Raw genomic sequence first — 24,436 nt, 5'->3', positions numbered from 1 at the left:
GCTTGATTTGATAGTGTAACAATGTGCATATATTATGACTAAGATACATTTTAAATGAAATGAGGTAATAATTGGAGATAGCTTCTGAGTTGGGTAGTGTGACTATGTTTTTTATATTTAATCCAAATGTCAGTATTAAATCAAGGGTGTGTCCAAAATAATTAGTGGGTCCTGTAACCTCAGCCCCTACAGAATCTAAAATGGACACAAACACTATTATCAGAGGGTCTTGTGGATTATCTGACTGAGTAGACTTATTTTTTGTGGCCATATATGTTTTGTTATTATAAAGAACTTCAAATGAGTTTCTTCTGTGTCCAGATTTTTGTGTAACTCCTAGATCATTATAATATAATTGCAATGCCTCTTCGTTTACTAGTTAGAAGAGGGCAGTGTATATAGCTGTATCCAGGAGGGCTAGCTTCATTTAATGCTAAGCCATATTTCTGTTAAACACAGTACATTAAATACATGATCAGTAATAGTTTCATTTCCACTAAGTGCTTTATATGTAAGAGATCTAATATTTAGCATCCCTAGCTTCAGATCAAAGGTACTGGCTGTAAGCTGTAAGCTACATCTCCACACCATATTGGGATGTGGACAGAGAATATTACGGCAATAGGCATTCCTTTTGCTACTTTACACACGACTACATTATTTGCCTTGGTAGCCTCAGTCTGACAAAGATATTAGCTCTTATATGAATAATTATGTTTGTGCTTTCTTAAGAACCTAAGATTACCTGCAATGCCTGCTTCCCTGGCTCCTTGTACACAGCTAACTAAAGCTGCTGGAGCCCCTAAAGGCCTAGCTAATTTCATATGCTGTAGAATAGAGTCTCCTATAACCATAGCTCTTTCAACAGGCTTTTCAGTGGGTGTCTCACTAAAGAGAGCAAACCTGTTTACCTGAAGTGGAGAGGAGTGGTGCTCCCATGGGCGAGCCTTAGCATTGCTTTGGCTTTGCAAATATGACACACAGTCATCACTCATTCAAACCACTCAGAGGGTTCTAATGCCAGAATTAGGGGTTAGCTATCACTGCCTAAGTCACCCAGACTTTTCCCTACAGAAACTTTGCGGTTCTCACTATTACTCGACCTCTCTAGCATTCTATATGCGCACCTCTCTTCTCCATCAGAGTGCTGACTAGTCTGCACTTCCCACAAATAAAGCTGTTACTAATATGGAGGAAGAATGACTAAACATCCTGCAATCGACAGTGATGTTGGCCATGTTGAATATATTACATTTACCATAGTTTTAAATGAAAAAATAAGTGGTGGTGTTAAGGGAAAGATACAAAAAATACAACAAATGATCACTGGCACAGAAATGACTGATAATAAAAATGTTTAGTTTCATTGAAACACTGAAACAGGGGAGAATATCCCAGCAAACAATTTAAAAACAGGAGTTACATCACAGGAACTACCAACATGCATACATGACATACACAGTGCTGACAGGACATAACAAAGTGCAATAATAATGAAGAAGCATACTAGGAGGGGGTAATAGGAAACAGTGGGGTGAGTACGTAGGGGGACAGTAACAACATCAATATTCTAAATCACAAAACATTTAACATTACATTAAAGACACTGACGAAGTGGTAGTGCTGTACTGTGGCTGTGAACAAAGTACAAAGTTTTAAACAATAAGTCATAAACAGTAGTTTTTGCTCAATCCAGCTATTAAGTGACATGTGTGACATGATGTAAATATTGTCTTGAAGTGTCTGTGCAGTAAAAGAGGGTGTTACTTGGGATTAGAGCCCAGGGTCATGCATGTAGTTGGGGCAGCATGGTATTCAGGATTCTGACATCCTAAGGGGTAGAAGCTGATACCCAGATCTTGGCAGTTCTTGAGCAGACACTGCAAAAACTTCTGCCTAATGGCCAAGGGGCAGATAGTTTGTGGGAAGGGTGGAAGAGATTGTCCACAATGCTGGAGGCTTGTGGATACAGCATGTGTAGAAAATGAATGAACTTTGCAATTCCCAAACCAGACAATCATGCAGCTGGTATAGAAGCTCTCTATGGTGCCCCTGTAGAACATGGTGAGGATGGGTGGAGGGATGATTGTGTTTTTCAGATGCTGGATGAAATGCAGGCTCTACTGGGCTCTCTTGGCCAGGGAGCTTATGTTATCTGGACAAATAACATAAGCTCCCTGGCCGAGAGAGCCCAGTAGAGCCTGCATTTCGTCCAGATTGTCAAGATTGTCAAAATACTTGGTGCTCATCACTCTATCTGCTGTGGAGCTGTTTATGCATGGGGGAGTGATCAGCACTGGAATTGTTTTGTCAACATTGAGTGACAGATTGTTGTTCTTACACCAGCCCATGAGCTGTTCTACCTCCTCTCTGTATGATGTCTTGTCACTGTCAGTGATGAGGCCTGCCACTGTGGTGACATGGTCCAAGCACACAGCTCTAGGGGCACCAGTGGTCAGAGTGAGAATGTTGGCAGTCCTGTTGTCGACCTGAACTGACTGTGTTCTCCCAGTGAGGAAGTCCAGGATCCAGTTAGAGAGAGAGGCCCTGAAACCTAGCAGGTCCAGCTTTTCAATCAGTTTCTGGGGGATGATAGTGTTGAATGCTGAAGTCTATGAACAGCATTCTGACGTATGTATTCTTATTGTTGAGGGTGGGTTAGGGCCAGGTGAAGAGCATGCATCTGCAAAGTTTTTGAGCACTTGCCCAGGTATGTTGTTGAGTCCTGCAGCTTTGCATGGGTTGACACTGGAGACCGTCTTTCTTGTATGCACTGTGTACAAATAGAGTATGTTATAGTTCAAGGAAGGGGAGGATTTCCTCACTGGCACAGTGTTCAGTGTGTCAAACCTTGCGTAGTAGGAGTTGAGTGCATCTGTTCACATCAAACATCAGAATGGAGAAAAACCATGGCACGGTTTTTTGCTAATCGGGCTGGTTTGAGTATTTGAGTCGAACCTTGAGAGGATGGGTTACAACAGCAGAAGACCACAACAGGTTCCACTCCTGTCAGCCAAGAACAAGTATCTGAGTTTACAATTGGCACAGTCTCACAGAAACTGGACAGCTGAAAACTGGAAAGATGTCACCTGTTTTTTCAATCTGCCCACAGAACTGTTGCTCACTGGATGTTTTTGGTTTTTTTGTACCATTCTGTGTAAACACCTATAGATTGTTGTGCATGAAAATCCCAGTAGATCAAGAGTTTCTGAAATACTCAATGCAACCCCCTGGCACCAACAACCATGCCACGGTCAGAGTCATTGAGATAAAATTTTTCCCCATTGTGTTGTTTGATGTGAAAATTACCTAAAGCTCTTGACCTGTATCTGCATGATTTTATGCACTACACTGTTGCCACATGATTGAGCAATTGGATAATTGCATGAATGTACTGGGGTACCGATGTTTCTATCACAGTGGCCAGTGAGTGTATGTTATATAGTTTTAACAGTTGAAAACAGTAAAATCACAGATTTTATGTCTTTGCCCTGAAAAAACAGAGTGATTCCATTATATTTGATCTACCGGCCTGCCAACACCATCCCATATGCAACAATGGAGGCTGATTTAAAGAGGGAATATTTGAAATACTGCACACTGGACAACACCGGAAGACTGATCACTCGAACCACATCTGAAGTGGAGCAAAAATGTTGTACATTTCAGCACTGGATCTACCAGTGGACAAATGGAAATCTGCTGGTCACACAGCTAGAAGGTTAAGTATTTCCTACAATTCTTCCTAGCAACACCTTGTACTAATATTCATATATAAATCTTATTGGCTGCATGTGGTATGTTAGGCTAAAGGTTGAACTCCAAAGTTTGATAGGTTGTAGATCTCCTTGAGCACACACATGGGGTTCACACAGTTCTAGAGCTAGATTGTTTGATCACAGTACTGCTAAACTAAAACATTATTTGGTCTGTTTCAGGTGTAGATACAAAGATCACAAATGTTAAGATTGCCACCAAGTCCAAGGGGTTTGTCTATATATTGTACTATTGCACTATATTGTCATATTCTACCATATGTCCTGGATGTTTTATGTTTATTTTCAATTAATTATTTGTGTACTACAGCTATCAGAGTCTCACAGATGAAGGCTCCCCGAAGATATTGGAACAATTTGTCATCCAACATCAGTGCAACTACTACTGTGGGTTGCTTGGCCTGAGGACCCTGATGACTATTGATTCTTCGCAGCAATCAAAGATAAAGACATCCAGGAGTCCTATGCTAGCTCGTAGGGTGGGTCTCGCTGATTCATCCAGCCCACAGCTTCTGAAGAAAGGCTCAAGCAGCCCTCAAACAGCCAAGAATGTAAACTCTAGTCCCAAGGTAGCCAGAAAGACTGATGAAGATGGGGAGAACAACAGTGCTACCAAACATAAAACCATGGAGGTCCCCAAATCTGTCAGAATGAGGTAAAGAAACTTTTACTGGCAAAAATGAAGAAGCCATCGAGGCGTTCTCTTTCAAATTTTCACTTTCAATCTTTTTCTCAGTTGCATTATGCTCTATTAATTAGAATTTGGATGGCCAAAAATGTACACTTTCTGAGGCCTGGTAGCTTAAAAATAATGGTCCTTATTCATCAAAGTTGGTCAAATCCGATCATAAAACAAGCATGCATAAATTCCACTTACAGTTTCCTAATCATCAATTTTGTCTTTGGCGTATCCATACAATCAAACTTTCACATGGTCAATGTCTGTAAATTTGAGAGTAACCAGAATCACATTTGATTTCCAGTTAAATAATGAAAATCTGAAATAAAATAATCAATAATTATAGCAAGTACAGTAAGTCGAGTAGTACAAACAATAAAAAAAATAAATAAAACAATGGTGCACAGAAACCTCCTACTAAAATATAGTTAATGGGGTTTAGTGTACATTTACATGTAATTTGTAAACATGTTTCAGAGGGCATATGTGGATCTTTTATAGCTCACCTGAGTATGTACAAGAGGCAACAAACACTCACTGAACACTTTATTAGGAACACCTATACAACTACTCATTCATGAAATTATCTAATCAGCCAATAATGTGGCAGCAATGCAATGCATAAAATCATGCAGATATGCGCCAGCAGCTTTGGGTAAAGTTCACATCAAACATCAGACTGGGGAAAAAAATATAATTTCAGTGATTCTGACCGTGGCATGAATGTTTGTGCCAGATGGGCTGGTTTGAGTATTTCTTTAAATGCTGATCTCCTGGAATTTTCAAGCACAACAGAAAAAACATCTAGTAAGTGGCACTTCTGCAGACGGAAACACCTTGTTGATGAGAGATGTCAACGGAGGCCAGACTGGCCAGACTGGTTGAGCTGACAGAAAGGCTACAGTAACTCATATAACCATCTGTACAGTTGTGATGAGCAGAAAAGCATCTCAGAATGCACGACACGACCTTGAGGTGGATGAGCTACAACAGCAGAAGACCATGTTGGGTTCCACTTCTGTCAGCCAAGAACAGAAAGCTGAGGCTGCATTGGGCACAGGCTCACCAAAATTGGACAGTTGAAGACTAGAAAAATGTAGCCTGCTCTGATGAATCTCAATTTCTTCTGAGGCACACAGATGGTGGAGTCAGAACTTGGTGCCAACAGCATGAATCCATGGACCCAACCTGCCTTGTGTTAACAGTCCAAGCTGGTAAAGGTGGTGTAATGGTATGGGGAATGTTTTCTTGGCACAATTTGGGTCCATTAATACCAACCAATCATCGCTTGAATGCCACAGCCTCTTTGAGTATTTTTGCTGACCATGTGCATCCCTTCATGGCCACAATTTACCCATCTTCTAATGGCTACTTTCAGCATGATAATGCACCATGTCACAAAGTAAAACATGTCTCAAACTCGTTTCATGAACATGACAATGAGATCAGTATTCTTCAGTGGCCTTCCCAGTCACTGGATCTGAGGTAGAACACCTTAGAGATGTGTTAGAATGAGAGAGTAATAGCACGAAAGTGCACCTGAAAAATCTGCAGGAATTGCATGACGCAGTCATGCCACCATGGACCACAATCTCAAAGGAAAGTTTCCAACATCTTGTGGAATTTATGCCACAAAGAATTGAGGCTGTTTTGAAAGCAAACAGAGGCCCTACCCAGTATAGTGGTCCTAATAAAGTGTTTGGTGATTGTATAGCACAGACCTGGATGTGGACACTTAGACAGGTGGGCCGTTCAAGGCATTTTCATAACACATTTTCTAAGATTATTACCTAATTTCATATCATTCAACTAAAATGATTTGATTCATTTTGGCTCAATTGATTTCTTTTAGCATGTTATTTATATGAACTAAGGAATTATTCATTTGTTGTGGATGGAATTTTGGCTCACCTACACTCAAAGGATTTTAAACACCCAGTATTAACATTTATGGTTAAACTTCAATAAAAAGGGTTCAAGTAAAATATACTAGAATCAGAAAAATAAGAAATAGATGTTAGTGAATGAAGAAATGGAACTATTTGATAGAAAACTTTTTTTTTCTTATTTCGTTGCTAATGTGGGTAGACTGTAACAAAACAAACAAACAAAAAAAACATCTGACTGGCAGGGATATTTATGAATGAAGCTTTAATTAAATATGACTTCTGCTGAATCTGACCTATTCTAAGTACTAAAATGATTTAAAACCTAATCATAAATAAAATTCATATCTATCTGTCTATCTATATACACACACACACACACACACACACATATATACATATATATATATATGTTTAATTTAGTTTAATTTAATGTTTAATTTAATGTTTAAGTTAATTTAATCTTTAACTCAGTTTCACTTAAATTAATTTTTCCCTGAAGGATTTACTTCCTCAGATATTGCATAATCTATTAAATGATTGATTTTCTTTTACTGGCTCACTACCGCAACACTGGACAGGGGCTTGTTTCCACACAGCTGAAGCTGATTCATTAATTGTGCTCAACTTACTGCTCATTTTATATGACTGTTTCATGCATTAGACACAGATTTGTTCATATTCATTCCAATGCAACTTTGATGAATAATGCCTAATGTTTTTTCTGTGACTGATTAATTTGTAACATGATTCTGTTCATGGACTGTACTTTATCATTCTGAAAGAGTAAAATATAGTTTAGGTAATAGGCAGAATAATGACTACAAGAATGTAGTATAAGTAATACCACCTTGTAATGCCAAACTCGAGTCACTAATTGTTTTTCATTATCAACAGTAAAGTGAGGTACATTTAAAAAAGTTGGTACATAAATGTAAATGTGAAAAAAGTAAAATGTTGTCCAACACCTGTCACTATCAGAGCATTGGCAGCATTTATTTACAGCTAAACTGAATTCATGCTATGTTTATCTCAACAACGATTTAAGGATGAATGTTTAAAAATAGAATAGATTATTTCTAAATGCAAAAAAATGCATCCAGTGAAGTTTGACAGATGTTTTTGGATGTTTTAACAAATATTATTTCATGGCACCAGTGAACTGAGAAAAGTGAGAAATTTTCAAACATATGATTTACATGATGTGCTGATGTACTGATAATTAAATTCTGATTTTCTTTTGTTCATTATAACTGGATTTACTCACACTAGCAAAATGTTTTGTGGGTTTTTTTTTTGTAATTGTGGTCATATAGTCAACAGACTTATTGGTACTCTTTAAGAAATTGGGCAAAATTAAGCAATGATTCAAAACTTTAAGGCCTTGTTCACATCTGGTATTAATATCTGTCTCGAGTGATTCAAACACAAGTGGACAGCCAAAACACATAGCTGTTCACACCTGGCATTACTAATGCATCTACTGCATTAGTAAATGTATGTAATCCGAACACTTCTGTTCGGATTACATACATTTCCTCTGGTGGAAGGGTGTCTCACACATTCATTACTCCAGCCTTCTGCTGTATTTGTTTTCAGGCAGAAATCCTATTTTATGTACATGTATGGGCTGTTTCAAATGATTCACTAACATGGTCTGCTAACAAAACTTTGAAATGAATGGGAGATGAGACAATGAAAGAAGCTACAAAAACAGCTGGTTTTGTTTCTGCTGTCTCAGCCACAAGAAAAAAAATGCAAAAAAAAAAATGCTGTGGGTGCACACTAGAAGTGCAGTGGAGTTCAGCGTAATTTCCAATCAGTCTCTCAATGGTTCTGGCTAGGGAAATGACAGTCATGGGAAAAAGAAAGTACACCCTCCTTCAATTCTATGTTTTTTTTTTAAATTAGGGCCTAAATAGTAATTGTGTGGTCCTCACCAACTTCTATCAACAAACAAATAAACTCAGGTGACAACAAAAAACACAACAGATTTCAATATGTAGTCATATGTCCCCAAAAAACAAACCAACATTCAGAAAGGCCTCTGTGAGCACATTAAATGTTTATATTCATGACAGCACAATCAGAAGAAGACTGAACAAGTATGGCTTTCATGGAATGGTGGCTAGGAAAAAGCCCCTTCTCTCCAAAAAGAATACGGCAGCACGACTTAGGTTTGCAAAATTATATCTGAACAAACCACAAATGTTCTGGAACAATAACGTTTGGACTGAGAAGACCAAGGTGGTGATGTTTGGTCATGATGCACAGCAGTTTGGCAAAAACCAAATCACCAAAAACACCCCATACCAACTGTCAAGCATAGTGGTGATGATTTGGGCTTGTTTTGCAGACACAGGTTCTGGGAAACTTGCAGTCATTGAGACACTGATGAACTCTACTTTATGTCAGAATATTCTTGAGACAGTGATGTGAGGTTATCTGTCCAACAGCTTAAGCTTGGCCAAAATTGAGTCACGCAACAGGACAGTGATCCCAAGCACACCAGCAAACTGACATCTGAATGGCTAAAGTTTGAACTGAATTGATTGAATTGGCCATACAAGGTGTTTGAATGGCCAAGTCAAAGTCCAGACCTCAACCGATTCGGATGCTATGGCAGGATATTAAAAGAGTTGTGCATAAACTAATGTCATCAAACATCAAATTGACGACTGATCCATCCTGATTTCCTACTTCTGGTTCATGGGGCTGCGGTTGCCATGAGCAGTTTTGCACTCAGGATTTCATCAGTTGACAGTGGTTGGTTCAACAAAACAGACTTCATGTGAAAACTGTAATCCTGGTTACACAGTTGCACTATTTGTCCATGTTGTAGATAGTTATAGAAGGATTTATTTATAATTGCACTATACGTTGTCACCCTTTTGAGTCTGGTTCCTCTCAAGATTTCTTCCTCATATCGTCTCAGGGAGTTTTTCCTTGCCACCGTCGCCTCTGCCTTGTTCATTAGGGATAAATTCACATATTTACAATTTATATCCTAAATGTATTTATTTCTGTAAAGCTGCTTTGTGACAATGTCCATTGTTAAAATCGCTATACAAATAATATTGAATTGAATTGAATCAATGAACTGAAGCAATATTGTAAAGGACCAAATATCTCCAAAATGATATGAGAGACTGATAAACTTGTACAGAAAATGTTTCATTCAAGTTATTGCTGCTAAAGACAGTTCTACATGTTGCTGAATTATAGGCCATACTTATTTTTTCCCACCTGTTTTCTGAATGTTGGTTTACTTTTTGGGGAAAAGATACTACATATTGAAATCTGTTGTGTTTTTTTTGTTGTCACCTGAGTTTATTTGTTTGTTTATAGAAGTTGTTGAGGACCACACAATTGTTATTTAGGCCCAGATAAATAAAACCATAGAACTCAAGGAGGGTGTAATTTCTTTTTCCCATGACTGTATGCAGTCAGTCAGGCAGTCCTTCACTGCTGTCAGGGACACACTGAGACTCATTTGCGTTCACACTACAAATGTGATGTGGCCATATGCATCCCTGACCACCTCCGAATGTGGTTTGAATGATCAAATCACAATGCTTCTTCGAGACGCATTTGACCCCATTCACACATGTACTTAGTACTGCCCACTTACAGTTGGATCACCCGGAACAGTTGGAACAGGACCTAAGTTACACAACTTTTTGTTAGAACGTTAACCATCCATTAGAATGCTTTTGTCAACTATTATCATGGGGAAACCCCACAAGACAAATGGTGGTTAAATTGCACAAGTCATAGTTACATAAATAATCAGTTTAAAATAACAATGAGCAGAATCAGCGCCCTGAACTGTGAGTAGGATGATGAGAGAGGCAAAGGAACCAAACTAAGAACACAAAGAAGAACTACACATTCTAGCTGAATAATGGGACTGTCAAACTTTCAAAACAACAATTAGATACATCCTCCATAACAACAAGCTGTTGGTCCTTATTCAGCAAAGTTATGTAGAATTAATTTTTAATTATAAAACAAGTGTACACAAGTTCCACCAAAAGTTTCTGTATTCATCAGTTTCCTCTTAAGCATATCTGTACATTCAAAATTTCATCTGGTCATAGTGCATATAAATGTGAGTGTATCACTTTAACTTGAACATTGCTTGTTAAATAATCAAAATTAATACCATCAATAGTTATAGCAATATAGTAATTAGAGTAGCACAAGTAATACCATTCATTCATTTATTTGTCTTCAATAAGCTCTTAATCCTGGTCATGCCCGGGAGCACTGTTTGTGAGGCACGAATACACCCTGGACAAGACACCAGTCCAACACAGAACACCATGCACACACACACACACACATTCACACACTCATTCACACCTAGGGGCAATTTATCAGAGTCGACACACCTATTAGCATGTTTTGGGAGGTGGGAGGGAACCTGAGAACCTGGATGAAACCAGTGCAGACATGGAGAGAACTTGCCAAACTTCACACAGGCAACCCGGACTCAGGAAGAAATCCAGGACCATGCAGCTGTGATGCGGAAGTGCTACCTGGTGGGACACCATACCACTCACTAAGTAATAACAATATATTTTTTTAATATTAGTAACTATACACAGCAAAAATGGTGGGGTAACCCATACAATCCCAAAATGGCCCAATGCAAGTTGTCTGTGGGCAGCCCACACAAATACAATTGGGGACCACAGTGGGCTAGCCCACATTGGGCCAATACCTATTTTACCCACACTGGCCCTACGCGGGTTTTCTTTGGGTAGCTTGCACTTTGAAATGCCCACACTAATCCCATCCAGGATCTCTGTGGGATAGCCCGCATTGGGCCAATACCTAGTTCACCCACACTGGCCCACATTGGCTGTATGATGTTTTTCTCTGGGCAACTGAACTTTCTTCTTATAGTATTCACTCAAGCCAGAAGACCAATTAAATCAAAGCCTAGGAGACAATGGATTAGGCTTAGCCCGGCCCCCAGCATTTTTTTTTATTTCACAGTTACAGTGTCACCGTTTAAGCTTTTCAACAATAATAAATGCTTCAACAACAGCACACTAGAAGTGGAAAGTTGATAACAAGTGCCAGGTTTTACCTTCTTTCCTTTGAAAATAAGGGTCAGTTAATGTGGATTATTGTAATATAATTTTTTAGCATTTAGATACACAACTCTTACGTATGTAAAGAAATTTAGACCTCAAGTAATGTAACAGTTAGCTTGCTGGCAGATAGCCTAAATCCGAACAATTATTAAAGACTACTTTTGTACAGTTTTTGTGTGTAGAACATATTGATTGTCAATAAATTATATTCATGGTTTGAGACTGTCATAATATTAAGTGGACTCAAAATTGTCACTTTGGTGCTGTTAGCATAGCCTGAGGGAGAGTTAGCATTGTGCTAAATTACTATGCCGTTTTGCCAGTAACAGTTGGGGCACGAGTGCCTCCTCTCAAAATAAAAAAATCTGCACACCTAAGTACAATTGTGTAGGTTATTGTTTTTTAGTGTCTCCTAAAATCATAACTACCGTATATTTATGCCTTTGGTGAATCAATGAGACAAGTCTGTAAGTTGTATAATATGTGCATGAACTGCTCCATGGCAGCAGCCTAGTCCTCATTTCCCTTACAGTCTCACACGTTGACGATCATAAAATGATAAAGCAATCAAGCATTTAACAATAAAAAAACTGCTTAAAGTAGCATGTTCCTACGTAATTGAAATTTTTTTTTTGCACCAGCCCATCCTAGATAGCAATTGTGTGATGTAATGAAGTACACAGAAGTATAAGATAAAACTATTTGACATTAACAGTAATTGACCAGAGTATGCTAGACTGTAAAATGTAAGTAACAATCACTAATCTTCAATTCAGATAATCTGTATTCTTACCTTGTCATTTTTATTCTGTACTTATTAAACTATTAATTAAGATTATATATAATTATTGCTTGACTGCATTTTCACAGTATGTTATAATTTTTAGAGGTAGTGAGAAGATCAGCTATCCACCATTTTCCAATGAATGCCACCATAAATGATTCTAATTTCCACTGTACTGTTGTCCTGATCCAGTCTCTATAGGAACCCTTATTAAAACTAGCTAATTAATGAGAAACTTTTTGAGTGTTAGTAAGAATAAAAATGAGCTCAGGGTCAAGCTATGCTGTCGTTGGCTGCCACAACAACAGCAATAAACTGAAGAAATTCCTGGAAAATACTTGTTTTGAGCACCGGCAAACCCAAAAAAGAATGTATGCCTTGCATTCTATGCCAAAGATTGATGAGAGGAAACCAGCATGGCTTGCAGTCTTGAAGTTAATATACCCCCCAAAGAAGGTATATGTGTGTTCTTAACATTTTGTGGACAAAAAGCCCTCCGAACTTCACCCTGATCCAGAGCTGTATTTACTATATGAACACCCACCTGTTACCAAGCAGCAAAAGCTAGTTCCCCGTAAGTTGTTGTTTGTTCAACCATACATCTATAAAAAGTGTCCTCTTGCACATCATGGACATGGTTGGTTAACAGCACTGTTATGAATCTGTGGTTTGTTTATCTAGCTAGAATTTGCACACATGAACATATTTGTTTAATTTCAAGAATTAATATTTGCATGTAATATTTAATATATAATTTTTTTTGTACATTGTTGAATAAGCTCTTGTGTTGAATAAGCTCTTGACAGTTTATCAGCCCTATTGCAATGTGACTCTTCTTGTGTTTAATGCTGGGCATACCTTCTGGGTTTTTTTCTGGATTACAGTTTGTAATTCTTCCAGACTGATGACCAATGTGATCTTCCTCAGAGCCACTGCACCGCTCTGTTCATACACAGTGGGAGGACCCAACACGAACTGATCATGACTACACAAAGATGGGCAAAGAAAAAGATGTGAAGGACCAGATGACACAGTGTAGTGAGTTTGGCTCCTTCGTGCTGCAAAGTGATGAGGATTCTTTGCTCTACACTGGTCTTCCAAATGAAACATTTAACACCCTAGTTTCAACACGCTCCAGCTTTGCTTGCAGTGCTTTCACAATGCCAGTACAAGACCAAATACTGATGGCATTAATAAAATTGAGATTAAACCATGTGACAGCTGATCTATGTAGATAGTTCTGTGTATCAGTAAGCATGTCTAGTAAGATCATCTCTCCTATTGGATTGACAAGATGGAGGAAGTCCTAAGACCACTTATTCCTTGGGTTCCAAAAGAAACTATTTTTGCAACCATGCCAGCATTGTTTAAACATTTTTTTTTTCAAATACATGCATTACAGACTGCAGTGAGAGCCTGTTGCCAAAACCCAGAAACTTGGATTCTAGAGGAGAGACATTCAGCCACTACTACTAACACAACACAAACAAGTATCTTGTTTCTGTTGCCCCATGCAGATTAATCATGTTCATCTCAGCAGCATATGGTGGGCACTGCAGTGTTAAATTCATTACCATGAATTCAGGAATACTGTAGTACTTAATGCCTGGAGATGAGGTTATGGCAGACAGAGGTTTTACAGTTAGAGATGTATTGTTTGAAAGAAAAGTCAAGTTAGTAGTTCCTTCTTTTCCAAGAAAGGTTTGCAAATATCAGAGGAAGAAGTAACCGCCACTGGAAGAATTATGACACTTCGAATTCATGTAGAAAGACCCATCAGATGTCTAAAAGTGTACAACATATTGTGTCCCAGGTTGTGCCAATTAACATGGCTCCAAAAATAGCATTTGCAAATTTGTGAAATGGCCTCATTCATGATTCTGATCAATTTGATTAGCAAACAATGCACACCTACAAAAGCAACAGGCTTAAAGCTGATTCAGTGAGATTCAGTTGTAAAGCGAAGAGGAACTGAAACTGATATATCAATAGATTTAATGAATAAACGCAATATTTTTTATTTTGCAATATTGAACAGTATGAGTTTGAACTGTATTTTAGATTAATGTAAATATATGTAGGGGTTTTAAACATTCATATGACTAATTTTCAAGTTTTGTATGATAACTTTTAAAAAAGTGTGATAAATATGAAACCTTGTATGGAAACCTAAATATTGCATGTTAGTATATGTTTAAAATATTCACATTTCATGTCAGTATGTAAAGTAAACTGTAATAAATTTATAACTATATCACACTGCAGTAGAACTTATTACTGTTTTATAGCACACGGACTGAAAGAGATACTTTACACTTTTCTTCTGAGCTGTATGCTAAGGAGCAAGTACAACATTTGAGAGGATTTTACTTTTCATGCATGCTACCCCAACTTGTGGATAAAATGCATGAAAAGTAAAATCCTCTCAAACATTGTACTTGCTCCTTCGCATACAGCTCATCAAATGGCACTGTAAACATGACATTCTCATGAAGTGTTTTGCTGTTTTGAGATTTATGCAAAACATGGCAATTTGCAATTGAATATAGTATCCCCTACTACCAGTTTTCTGCAGATGCAGTTCTCCAGCTACTAATTTAATATCACCAAGTGAGCTCTGATTGAGCTGGTTAAAGAGTGATGTATAGTTTTTATTTTACACAGGATATTTTATTTCTAGAAGTTCACAGGTGTCAATCACTCCATGAGGACATGAGGCAACAAATCAGATGCACTCTGCTGTCTTGTCTCCAATCCTATTTGGGCTGCTTGTGCACTGTTATTTTCAATGAATGCATGATAGCATGCCTTGCATGTTTCACAACTTAGATCTTGACTGCGAGTCTGGCGTGGCTGAAACTTTTTTTTTTTTTTTTAGTAGAAGTGCTGTTTTTCATGCACTGTTCTGCTTCTGAAGGACTGGCATTAGAACCCTTCTCCAGTAAGGTATTTTTCAATAGGAAGAGTGGTTTGGTGGAAGCTCTGACTACATTCTCCCTAAACTCTTGGTGAGACCTGTGAGGTTGTGTTTGGGAGTGACTGAGTATCAACAGCCCTGCTGTTCATCTCATATTCCTGCTCTGCTCTGTGGTGCCTGAAGTTAATCTGAGAAAGCCATTTCAGCTCAAGGTTTTATGATGTCCCTCCATTCCACATGCATTGCTCATCTGTACATGCAAACCCAGTCTTTCCACTGACCACTGCATTCTGCACCTGATATAATAACTTAAACAATAACCTGTTCATGACTCCACTAATGATTAATATTATAAGGTATTAGATATTATAAGGCTAGGTAATATTATAAGGTATAAGGTGAATATAAAACACATTTTATGTGGAAATAAAATGACATGAAACAAATGGCACATCATTGTAAACTATTTATTGATTTACATTTATGAATTTGGCAGATGCTTTTATACAAAGCATATGGGTCATTCCTGGGATTCGATAATATTTCAGTCCCCCAGATGTTTTAAAGTGGTGGTTGTAACGAGGAGTCAACAGAATGGGGATCCATTAGCAGCGTTTTAATAAAAGGCAGACACAGTCGTACAGGCGTGGTCGGGCAACAGCGAAACAGGGTAATCAGAGGCAAAACAAAGGCAGAGTGATCAAACAGGCAGATGGTCAGGGCAGGCAGCGAAGAATCAGAAACGAGAAGAAACAGTCCAAGGTCAGGGCAGGCAGCAAAGAATCAGAAACGAGAAGAAACAGTCCAAGGTCAAACACAGTAATCCAACAGAGAAGATATAAACGCTCAGAAATGTTAGCCGGGGCAAAACAAGACTTCGCAATGAGTGAGCGAGAGGCGGAGGCTTAAGTAGTCCCGGTAATAGGCTGCAGGTGAGCTCGTAATCAGTGCTGGGTGCGGGGTGATGGGAAATGTAGTTTCGAGGGGAAAGTCAATACTCGGGTGATGGTGACCTCTGGTGACGATCAGGGGGAACCACAGAGGCCGGATTCGTTACAGTGGTTCACCAAAATGAAATGTTAAAGGCATTTTTGAATACTTTAGTATGTCCATAATAATGAATAAAAATAATTATAGCATTCAAATAATTTTTATCATCAAGCATTTTGTCATGTCCCTGAGGCACTTCACTGAATTTGTACTTAGAAAATAATTAATGAAATGTGCACATTGTCTATAATTTTTGACAATAATGTAAGTATTTGTGTTCCTTTCTTGTGAAAAATAATTTTCCAAAAAATGCAAGATATTTTATAAAAACCAGGTAATAAATTTATATCCCTCAGTCTGAACTCAACCACATCACGCCAACCATTCTCTGCCCATAACAACTTAGACTCCACCCATATGTGACATCATTGACCAGAAGTGACATCATTCAGCTCTCTTCAATGGTGTGGTGAAGAAGGTAAGTGATATACTTTTTATTCATATTTTTGAGGTGTATTATAGTCAAGGAGGGTATATCAATCTTGACAACTGTAACATTAGTCCACTGAGGCGAGCATAGTGAAGAACCCAAGTGCAGCTTTTAATTAGCAAAGTGAAATCCACAATACAAATAAAGACTTGCCTTGACTTGAACAGACTTGGCATGAACAAACTAGACACGAACAGACTGCAGGTTACAACATCAATACACGACAAGAGACAATGGCTACATGAGGGCTATATATACCAAACAATCAAGGACACATGACTTAACCAACCAATCAGAACAAGACACATGAAACCAAGGAACCAATCAGAACAAGAAGGGTAACACATGACAAGATCACAGGAGGGACAAGGAACACATGGGAAATGAAGTCCAGAAAGCAATGGCAAGAGTCCAGGGTGGAGTGCCCTCTAGTGGAGTTCATGGGCACTCCAGCTGGCGATCGTAACAACAACCCCATCACATAAAATTATGATTACTTTTCAAATTTTTATTTTAATCCTTAAATATATAAAATATACTTATTTCATTGCTGCCATGTGGTGTACTCTCCTATACTACATGAGGAGCAGTGGCCATTTTGAGCAAATAAACACAACCCCATCACACTCAACCCCATCACATATGTTATTGTTTTGGGGTTGTAAACTTGTGACAGGGTTGAGTTATTCACTTCATTTATCAATAATTTTAATAAAAAATATGAAATGGTCATGGTTTCGGTAAAAAGAAAAGCCCTCCTGCTATATGGAAATATCATGAATCCACAGGTTTCTGTCCTGCAATTTTTTTTAGTGATGGATAAACAGAAATCAAACTTCCTGCTTTTTACTACAGAAATCCACAAATGTGGATTTATAGCTGGCACATGGAACTATTTTGAGTCAAGCCATGGCAAAGCGGCCCCTGATGGTGTGGGAGGAGCATTAAAGAGAACAGCAGACAGGTTGGTGGCTAAGGGCCATGATCTCCAAGATGCACAGGAGCTGTATGAAGTCCTCAGGCAAACAAACATATCAGTGGAACTGTTTTTTGTGGAAAGATGATGCAGAGACCTATAAAAGCAGTGCCTTCTTCAATGAGAATACATTGTGATGTTGTGATGTCAGTTGCTTTTGTTCAGCAAAGAAAGACCTAAACTGTACATGCTTTAACACATAGCACTTCAGTTTTGGTCAGAATATCCCAATGCCTGCACAACCAGTAGACATTCAGGAAAACCCACAACCCATGTAAGTGGAGAAATGTGGAAAGCCAGATGTTCTTGAACATCTGGTGCATACTGAGATATGACAATGGCCTGTACCCAGGTATCATCCTTGACACAGATAAAACAAGTGTTCAAGTCATGTGTATGCATCGCGTTAGACCAAACAGATTTTTTTTGGCCTTCACGTGATGACATCCACTGGTACCAATATGATGAAGTCCTTCAGATGAAATCCATCTTCACAGCATGTGACATCTCACCATATGGGGTTCTGAAGGGGATTTGGGCCAGAGACTCAAACAAAAGCTTGACTAAAGAGCTGCATATGCACCCACCAGGTAGCTCAGCATTGTAGTGCTTCTGTGAATAAATATGGTTTAGAGACAGTTTTTTAAAGTTGTTCTGGTCTTTTATGAAAATGTTCATAAATTAACTATTTTAAAATTTTGGAATTGTTGAGTGCAAAGCCCTGTTAAGTCATGTTTGTGTTAACATGGCATGTTTTTTGTAACGACCCACTAACTGTTACTATTATTATGGACTTTTATCTTTTATATGCATTTTGTCCATTACAGAGTTGAGAATAAAAACAGACAAATCAGAAAAAAACAGACAATAATAAAAGGGTTTTAATGCCTGAGGTAGGAAAATACGATTTGCTGGAGGTTTGATATGTGCATAATGATGTAGGGTATTTAGAAAATTAATCAAATGTATTTTTAAAAAAAAATTCAAGCAAAATATGACCAAATCCCAGGAATGACCCATATACTTTTTAATCAGTTCACGCATTCCTGGGAATCAATCCCCTGACTTTGGCATTGCTAGCACCATACTCTACTGTTTGAGCTACAGGAACACTTTAAATGTGTGTTAATGCTTCAATAGGTTTAAATGCTTTTACAGACGAAAACCGCAGTACTCCTACCTTCCACAGGACAGCTGCTGTGTGGCAAAAAGACTTCTCTAATCCTGCAATACATGAGCAACCCAGTCATTAACTTCGATGGGTGAGGCACTGTCAAAAGATGATCATTGCGACAGTGTCGGCACAATGGAGTCATATGTTTTGTTTTGTTTTATAGCCATTTTTACAAGTTTAATGTCACATTATCAGCTAGGAGCATGCGCTAATTTGACTATAAACACCGGAGACTGGAAATGTCAAACAGGTTTCCGCTATGAGCCAGGCGAGACTTCCGTGTTCAGGAAAAAGGTGGATACCGCCGCAACACAGAAGACTATGTGGATGGAGAGGCCCTTCATGCAGTCTCTTCACATGAGAAGCACACATTTAGAATTCATTCATAACAGATATGCAATTTATATTCTTCTATATTACATATCTGTTTAACTGATTTTGTACATACTTACAGTATGTATTGTTTTTTCCGTCAAATACATATGTGATATTAATGATTTATTAGGGGGCCAAGCAACGAAGGTGCATAGGCACACTATTGTTAGTCTACTTTTTCTTCTTCTTCTTGTTCTTCTTCTGGGTAGGGTGTCTATGGCAGCCCAATTTGGAAGTACATTTATGGTCATAACTAGGGTTGCAAAATTCCGGGAATTTTCATGGCTGGAAACTTTCCATGGGAATTAACGGGAATATATAGGAATTAACAGGAATAACTGGGAATTTACAAAATTGCAGGTTAGCCTATAACAGGGAACTTAAATGTAGTTGGAAAAAAAATCTTGCAGGATAATCTTTGTTAAAACAACCAGATTTACTGCAGTTTCAGTTGCATTTCTACCCTGCACATTCATCAATCCCATGCACACAGCACTTCGCCTACTGCAGGGCTAATGCACTGTGCATTCCTCCATAACATAACACAGATCATTTCTTGAATCCTGCACACAAAATAATGTCAAAAAATTTCCATCTTGGCAAGTATTTACATAAAGTATTTACATATTACATAAAGTTATGTTTAAAACTCCCTTGTGCTTTGTGTAAGCTATTGTGCAACAAAATTATACCATTGTAAATACAAATACACTGACTGAGCAGACATTTAGGAAGGAAAGGCTGCGTACAGTTGCAAATACTGTGTAAAGCCATATGTTAAGAATGCCACAAAGATGCAACAGCATTTAGCCAAGTGCCCAAAGTTTTCCTAGGGCTCAAAACAAGCAACCACGGCCAAGCGTTCATCTGCTTCCATTCTAAGTGAAAATGATTCAGATTCAGACACCCTCTCTTTAGCTCCTGATCACTCTGGAATCAGAGGATTTTTTGACTCAATGGATGAACGTAGCCAGAGAAATGCTGATGAATGTTACTCGAGCAATGTATGCAACTGGCTCACCTCTGATGCTCACAGCCAATGCTTTATCTAATCATTTGCTGGATAGAGAGTTCCACAGAGTGCAAGCAAAGGTCAAGCAAACCATTGACAAAGCAGACTGCATTTCAATCATCTCTGATGGGTGGCCGTATGTCCGGGGACAAGGAATTATCAACTACATTGTCACCACCCCACAACCAGTATTCTATAAGAGCACAGACACAAAAGGACAACAGACACACAGGCCCCTACATTGCTGATGAGCTGAAAGCAGTCATCAATGACCTTGGACCTGAGAAGGTTTTTGCACTTGTAACTGACAATGCTGCGAATATGAAGGTTGCCTGGGCACACGTGGAGGAGACCTACCCACACATAACATCAATTGGCTGTGCTGCTCATGCTCTTAATCTTCTACTTAAGGACATCATGACACTGAATACAATGAACACACTGTACAAGACAGCGAAGCAAGTAGTGAAATATGTGAAGGGCAAACAGGTAGCTTCAGCAATCTACCTCTCTAAGCAAAAAGAAAAAAACAAGAACACCACACTGAAGCTCCCCAGCATCACTCGATGGGGTGGGGTTGTCATCATGTATGACAGTCTGCTAGAGGGGAAGGAGTCTTTGCAAGAGATGGCCATATCCCAGACTGCAGCCATTGAAAGTGCCATCAAGAGAATCCTGTTGGATGATGTGTTCTGGGAAAGAGTGACTAGCAGCCTGAGAATCCTCAAACCAATAGCAGCAGCTATTGCCAAGATAGAAGGTGAAAATGCAGTCTTGTCAGATGTTAAATGTCTCTTTGCTGACCTCAGAGAAGAAATACAAACTGTCCTGCCCACTTCCCTGTTGCTGCAAGCAAAGGAAACTGCAGTGGTCAAATTGATGGGGAAGTGCCAAGAGTTCTGCATGAAGCCAGTACACGCAGCAGCATACATGCTGGACCCAAAGTATGAGAAAAGCATACTCTCTGTTGAAGAGATCAGCAGTGCTTACAGTGTTATTACTGCCATGTCTCACCATCTGGGTCTTGATGAAAGCAAAGTTCTTGGCAGTCTGGCAAAGCACCGCACCAAGCAAGGCCTTTGGGAATGGGATGGGATATGGCAGTCGTGCCAGCACATATCTGCATGTACCTGGTGGAAAGGACTTTGTGGATCTGAGGCTCTTGCACCTGTAGCCCTTTATGATCCTTCAAATCCCACCAACATCAGCCGCCTCTGAGCGCAACTGGTCACTGATTGGGAACACATACACAAAGGTTCGCAACAGGCTCACGAATGCAAGGGTTGAAAAACTGGTGGTCATCTGGGCAAACTTACGGCTCTTTGAGCCTGACATAGAGCCATCCTCAACAAGGCTGGACAGTGACACCGAAGGTGAAGATGAGTCAGGTGTCGAGGAAGCGGATATGGAGGATGTTGATGAGGTCCAAGAAGAGGCCATTGAGACCTGAACGGATTGAGAGGAAAAATGCAGAATCCAGAGACTTCAGAGAAGCTTGAGAGAAAATGCTTGGATTTTACATTTTGAATGGGACTTTTTTTTGGAAGGGAAAGGGTGGGGGATGCTTTCATTATACAGCATTCATTAGGAAATATGTTTATTAATTCAGCATTTATGCTTTTGTGTTGCACAATGAAAAAATTAAAGTTCCACTTATAATTAAATCAAAGTCAAATTGTCATTTTTAAAATCTGTATTAGTTTGCATGCATGTCGCTGTTTAGATTTTAATAGGCAAATACATAAGAGTCTATGAATGGAACATTATTAGAGTGATTATAATGTTTCTAGCATGTTATATGTTTGGCAACAGTTCTTTTAATCTTAAAAGATGGAGTATGTAGATTTTTAGTTCTTTAATAACCATGTAGAAAGACATATCATGGCCATATTCCAGGATGACACTGCCAAGATTCATCAGGGTTAAAATTGTGAAAGAATGGTTCAGAGAGCATAAAGAATCATTTTCACACATGAATTGGCACCTCTGAGTCCTGACCTTAACCTCAGTGAAAGTCTTTGGGATGTGCTGGAGGAGACTTTAAACAGTGCTCATCTCTCGCATTGTCAATACAAGATCTTGATCAAAAACTGATGCAATAAATAAATGTTGTGATGTTATTTCCATCAAGAGGTGCATCAATTTTTGGTCAAGATCTTGTACTGACAAGTACAATTTCCCCAGATGAAGTTCCCTTGGAAAGTTTCTGGAAATTTACCAGAAATTTACCGGAAATTTTCCGCCCCTTTGCAACTCTAGTCATAACTTTTGTACCATGTGTTCCGGGATTCCCTGGGTCGAGACGAGTTCCAAGCACCCTATAACATAAATTTCTGCCATCTCTTCTCTCTACTCCTCCTATAAACTCTTCCTAAAAAAAAAAAAAAAGAATTTTGAATACTCCAAACAGTTTGCCCATAATGGGCCAATGAATCTCACAGCAAAGCTGCCAAACAGGAAGTGAGGCTGTATCTCTGCAACGACTTTGTGCACAGATACAAAACTTGATAGGCATCTTCAGGACCATGACCTGAGGCTATGTACCAAATTTAATGACAGCGCCACCTACTAGTCAAAAGTTACAATAACATTCTGGAAATGCTTACATCTAACTGCCATTTTTGCTACAACTCCTCCAAAATTATCCAATCTTCACCAAATTTGGATCACATCATCTTGAGACCTGTCTGATCGAAAGTTCTCAAAGGAATTTTGATATTCAAAACTATTCTCCCATAAGGTGCTGACAAATGCAAAAATCAGGATGTGAGGGTGTATCTCAGCAATGCATCTACTTAACATCACAAAACTTGATAAGTATCTTCAGGACCATTCCCTGAATGTACCCAAGAAGTCTTGTGACTGTGCCACCGTGTGGTCAAGAACCGTAACAACTTTCAATTTTTTCCTTATATCATTTGAGGAATTTGTGCTAAATTCACAGTTCTTTTTCTTATAATTCCCTGGAGAATGCTGACATGAATACACACCAACATGTGAAATTTGAGTGTACTTCCATCGACCATCTTGGATTTTGTTAAAAACTGTTTTTTCGCTATTCTTATAAATTTTGTCCAGTCATCACCAAATTTGGTACGTCATCTTTAGAGTATGCCTCACAAAAGTTATCAAAAGAATTTTGAATACTCCAAACGGCTTGTCCATAATGGCCAACAAATCTGACAGCGAGGTCACAAAACAGGAAGTGAGGCTGTGTCTCAGCAATGACCTTGCACACTGACACAAATCTTGGTAGGCATCTTCAGGACCATGTCCTGAGACTGTACAACAAATTTCGTGCCAGCTCCACTTACTGGTCAAAAGTTACAATAACATGCCGAAAATGCTACTCCTTCTCCAAATTTTGTCCAATCTTCACCAAACTTGGCTCACATCATACTGACACCTGTCTAAACTTGCACAAAGTGGGGAAAAAAGACCCAGACTGATGAGAAAAAACATACATACCTTAGATGTTTTTAAATTGCAATCAGAAACAAATTTTTAGGTCAGAGCAGTAGCAATCATGACCAAAGGTCAAAGTAGCAACAGACAACTCCACAGGTCACAGCAGTAGTGGCAGCTATAGCAGCAATAAACATGAATAGCCATAACCAAGAAAGCCCAGTAGCATCTCTAGTCAAGTCAAGTCAAGTGGAGTTTATTGTCATTTCAGCCATATACAAGTACACAGTGAAACGAAACAACGTTTCTCCAGGACCAAGGTGCCACATAAGACAACACAGAACAACACAGAACTACGGGGACTACATAAATTACATAAATTAAACGTAAAACTGTTGCACAGTCTGGTTGTGAGGGCCCCAATGCTTCGGTACCGTTTTCCAGACGGCAGGAGTGTGAAGAGTGTGTGTGAGGGGTGTGTGGGATCATCCACAACGCTGGTGGCTTTGCGGATGCAGCGAGTGGTGTAAATGTCTGTGATGGAGGGAAGAGAGACCCCGATGATCTTCTCAGCTGTCCTCACTATCCGCTGCAGGGTCTTGCGATCCGAAACGGTGCAATTCCCAAACCAGGCAGTGATGCAGCTGCTCAGGATGCTCTCGATAGTCCCTCTGTAGAACGTGGTGAGGATGGAGGGTGGAAGATGTTCTTTCCTCAGCCTTCACAGAAAGTACAGGCGCTGCTGGGCTTTCTTTGTTATGGAGCTGGTGTTGAGCGACCAGGTGAGGTTCTCCGCCAAGTGAACACCAAGAAACTTGGTGCTCTTGACGATCTCCACGGAGGAGCCGTCGATGTTCAGTGGAGAGT

The 24,436-nt window shown here is 39.1% G+C and overlaps 1 protein-coding gene across 5 annotated transcripts in view; it reads left to right on the top strand.

Annotated features, from left to right (window-relative positions):
• The window catches only part of alpk3a (alpha-kinase 3a), a 56,430-nt gene extending 41,888 nt beyond the window's left edge, over window positions 1-14,542 (top strand). For 2 of the 5 annotated variants that reach the window (XM_053234699.1, XM_053234698.1), the window contains exons 12-15: window positions 3,504-3,721; window positions 3,939-3,987; window positions 4,087-4,431; window positions 13,158-14,541. In XM_053234699.1, the coding sequence (XP_053090674.1) occupies window positions 3,504-3,721; window positions 3,939-3,987; window positions 4,087-4,431; window positions 13,158-13,209 (664 nt within the window). In that variant the 3' untranslated portion in view covers window positions 13,210-14,541. Of the gene's footprint in view, window positions 1-3,503; window positions 3,722-3,938; window positions 3,988-4,086; window positions 4,432-13,114 lie in introns of all 5 variants that reach the window. The other 3 variants (XM_034305182.2, XM_034305183.2, XM_034305181.2) reach the window with 3 other exon arrangements.
• Window positions 14,543-24,436: the final 9,894 nt, after the last annotated feature.

The sequence above is a fragment of the Pangasianodon hypophthalmus genome, chromosome 6 (assembly GCF_027358585.1).
Source record: "Pangasianodon hypophthalmus isolate fPanHyp1 chromosome 6, fPanHyp1.pri, whole genome shotgun sequence".
In the NCBI taxonomy this organism is placed as follows: Eukaryota; Metazoa; Chordata; class Actinopteri; order Siluriformes; family Pangasiidae; genus Pangasianodon; species Pangasianodon hypophthalmus.
Note: the sequence above shows the minus strand (reverse complement) of the source record. Positions and strands in the feature narration are given on the sequence as shown.